Source organism: Sorghum bicolor, chromosome 2 (assembly GCF_000003195.3).
Source record: "Sorghum bicolor cultivar BTx623 chromosome 2, Sorghum_bicolor_NCBIv3, whole genome shotgun sequence".
In the NCBI taxonomy this organism is placed as follows: Eukaryota; Viridiplantae; Streptophyta; class Magnoliopsida; order Poales; family Poaceae; genus Sorghum; species Sorghum bicolor.
The window spans coordinates 14,887,987-14,891,133 of NC_012871.2; the positions used below are offsets into that span (position 1 = coordinate 14,887,987).

Here is a 3,147-nt window from a genome sequence, read left to right on the forward strand (position 1 = left end):
GTTTACTTCCAGCCAAAATCCAAAAACTTTTCAAGATTCCCTGTCACATCGAATCTTTAGACACATGTATGGAGTATTAAATATAAATAAAAATAAAAACTAATTGCACAGTTTGGTCAAAATTTACGAGACGAATCTTTAAGCCTAGTTAGTCCATAATTGGACAATAATTATCACAAACAAACGAAAGTGCTACAGTGCCGCGAAAAAATTTCCCTCCGGAACTAAACAAGGCCTAAACTGCTGACATCAATAGAAAATATTTAAGTGGAGCTCTCGTCCTCTGATGACGTCTTAGGACACCTTCCACGATGCCGCCCGCTCGTACCTCTCTAGTCACGCCGAGAGTCATGTGTGTCTCGCACCGTTAGACCACTCACAATGCAAGACTCTATCACAGAGTTTAAGACAATTAATTACATATTATTTATAGTATTTTACTGATGTGGCAGCATATTTATTGAAAAAAGAGGTAGAAAAAATAAGACTCCAAGTCTTATTTAGAGCAAATTTAATAATACAGTCTACTTACTGGCTGTAAGGTTTCTTACAGCCTTCTCCCAGCCCACCCATACAATAGTTAGCTATTCACTGGCCCACTTATCTCTCTCACAAAGTTTCTTGGTTCCGGTGCCTAAACTGGCTGTAAGCTTACAGCCTGCTTCTCTTCTCTCTCATCCCTTCTCTCCTCCACCTCATTATTTAGCCAGCTTACAGCCCACTATAATACTTGCTCTTAGACTCCAAGTCCACATTGTTCGAGGTAATAAATAACTTTAGACTCTATGTTAGAGTCTGCATTGTGAGTGCCCTAATTAGGGCTTGTTTAGTTTCTGAAAAATTTTGGTTACTATAGCAATTTCATTTATTTATGACAAATATTGTCCAATTATAGACTAATTAGGCTCAAAAGATTTATCTCGTGATTTACAAGCAAACTGTATAATTAATTTTTATTTTGACTATATTTAATGCTTCATGCATGTGCCGCAAGATTCGATGTGACGGAAAATCTTGAAAAGTTTTTGCTTTTTGGAGTGAACTAAACAAGGCCTGTTCTGGGTTGCTTAGGGCATCCTTAATGGCAAATTGTAAAAATAACTAGCTAGATGAAGCTTAGAAATAATAAAAAAGAACATTATGGTGGAGAATTATGTAAGTTATGAGAGAGTTGTTTTTAGAAGATTATGCTAGACTAGATATATGGAAGTCACTAGCTATTTAATCTTTCTTCTTGATAGCCAATAAAATTTCTCATAGTCTAACTATTTGGTAACTATTATAGATGCCCTTTTAAACTGGCCTGAATTGAGCATTGCATACGTTAGATCAGCTAGCGTGCCACGTCCGTGTGATACCAAAATAATCACCGTAACTCCATATAAATCTATCATAAAGTACTAATAACTAAGGTGCGAGAGACAATTTTTTCATCGAAACCTTAGTTTTAATTATTCCCTTATTTGTGTGCGATTTAGACTAAAAAAAGAGTGCAAAAATCAGATGTTCGAGATAAGGTTATCACCCACGACATAGCAAAACGGAAAAAAAAATATAGAAATAGTGAAGCAGTGAATCCGAATCATGTTGACAAGATCACAATTGACTAGATCCAGAAACAGTAGTGAACGAAAGACACGAACAATGTAGCAACTACGACTGTAGGCGCTCGATAATATGAAGATGGAGAGTCATTAAAAAAAATGAAACATGGAACTGAAGAACATGCATGCCGCTGGACGCTTCTTCAGTTGGTCGATCGCCGCGTAGCCCTGATGATATCTGTGAGCACCGAGGGGCAGCTTGCTTCCAGGTGCTTGTACCCCTCAGTCTCCAGGACGGCGTCAAGATATCCCGCGATGAACTCGACGCAGCTAGCCTTCAGCTGCGAGCAGCCATGCTGCTCCGCTAGCGCCAGCGTGGTCGCCGCCGTGTCGACGGTGATGCGGTCCGCCAGCCTGCCCTCGCAGATGAGCTTGAGCCTGTCAAGGCCGTACCTGTCCGCGCCGGCGAGCAGATGCTGCGCCATCGCCGTCGCGTCGTCCTCGCCCTTCTGGTTCTGGCCCAGCAGGTCCGGCGCCGTGTCGGTGTAGATGAACCCTAGCAGGGCCTTGAACGCCGCGGGCTCCATTTCCTTCACCTCGACGCGCTGGCACGCCACCTCCTTCATTCCCCCGAACAGCTCCGCCATGAACACCGGCGACCTCGAGGCAAGGATGGCCTTGTGCGCGGCGAACTTCTTGCCGGAGACGACGAACGTCACGTCCGCGCCCGTCCCCTTCCGCAGGAGCTCGCCCAGATGCCGGTGCAGGTCCGGGGACGGCAACGCAGCGTCGTCTGGGCGGCGACCGCGATCCATGGCCGTCGCCGCGGTATTACTCGGCGCCGCCGCCGCCGGTGCTCCTTTGAGCACGGTGATGCTGCATTGCACGGTGTAGGAATCGTCCACCAGGTAGCCAGATGCCTCCAGATCCTCTCTTGACGTCGCCTCGAGTGGATTGGAGTAATCGCCGGACTTGTAGAACTTGTGCGATAGGCTCTTCTCCTTGGACGGCTTCAGCCTCCCGGTCGGATCAACCAGGCGGCAGGTGAGCTTGGCCTTGACGTCGCCACCGCGCGCTTCGGAGAGCAACACGAGATTGAGCGTCACCGGGCGATGGCGGCCCGCCCAGTGATTCTTGGGACGCCAGTCGATCTGCCAGTCGTGGCCACCGACGGACCATTTCTGGGACTTGATGAGCTCGCCGTCGCTCATGGCCGTGGTGACCGAATGACCTTCCACCTTGAGCAGGAGGTCCTTGGAGCGGACAACCTTGGTGAGGTTTTGGACTTGCATGGTGGGAGATTGGATGACAGGGATCTACGGAGTACACAATTGCCTTGGTCCTTGGCGAATCTGTTTGTGTTCTTGGTTGCCCAAGCGCAACTTATGGACGCCGCCGGCAGGGTCGGTTGGGGTACTGTGGCGCACTGCGCTTAATTGAAGAGGTGACGCCTCGGATGCTGCGTATGCATCGTTCGAGAAGAGGTGACGCCTCGGATGCTGCGTATGCACTGCGTATGCTTCCTTGTTTAGGCCCGGCACTCGCAGGCTCTATTATGGAGTCTAAAGTTATTTATTAGCTCGAACAATGTGGACTTGGAGTC

General features: G+C 47.6%; 1 protein-coding gene across 1 annotated transcript; it reads right to left on the reverse strand.

Annotated features, from left to right (window-relative positions):
- LOC8057938 (BTB/POZ and MATH domain-containing protein 1) lies at nucleotides 1,620-2,836 on the reverse strand. Its single transcript, XM_002461856.2, has one exon. The coding sequence runs from the start codon at nucleotides 2,834-2,836 to the stop codon at nucleotides 1,748-1,750; it is 1,089 nt and encodes a 362-aa protein (XP_002461901.1). The 3' UTR covers nucleotides 1,620-1,747.

Coding starts and splice junctions, on each gene's coding strand:
- LOC8057938 (XM_002461856.2), bottom strand. CDS start 2,836: ATGCAAGTCCAAAACCTCACCAAGGTTGTCCGCTCCAAGGACCTCCTG.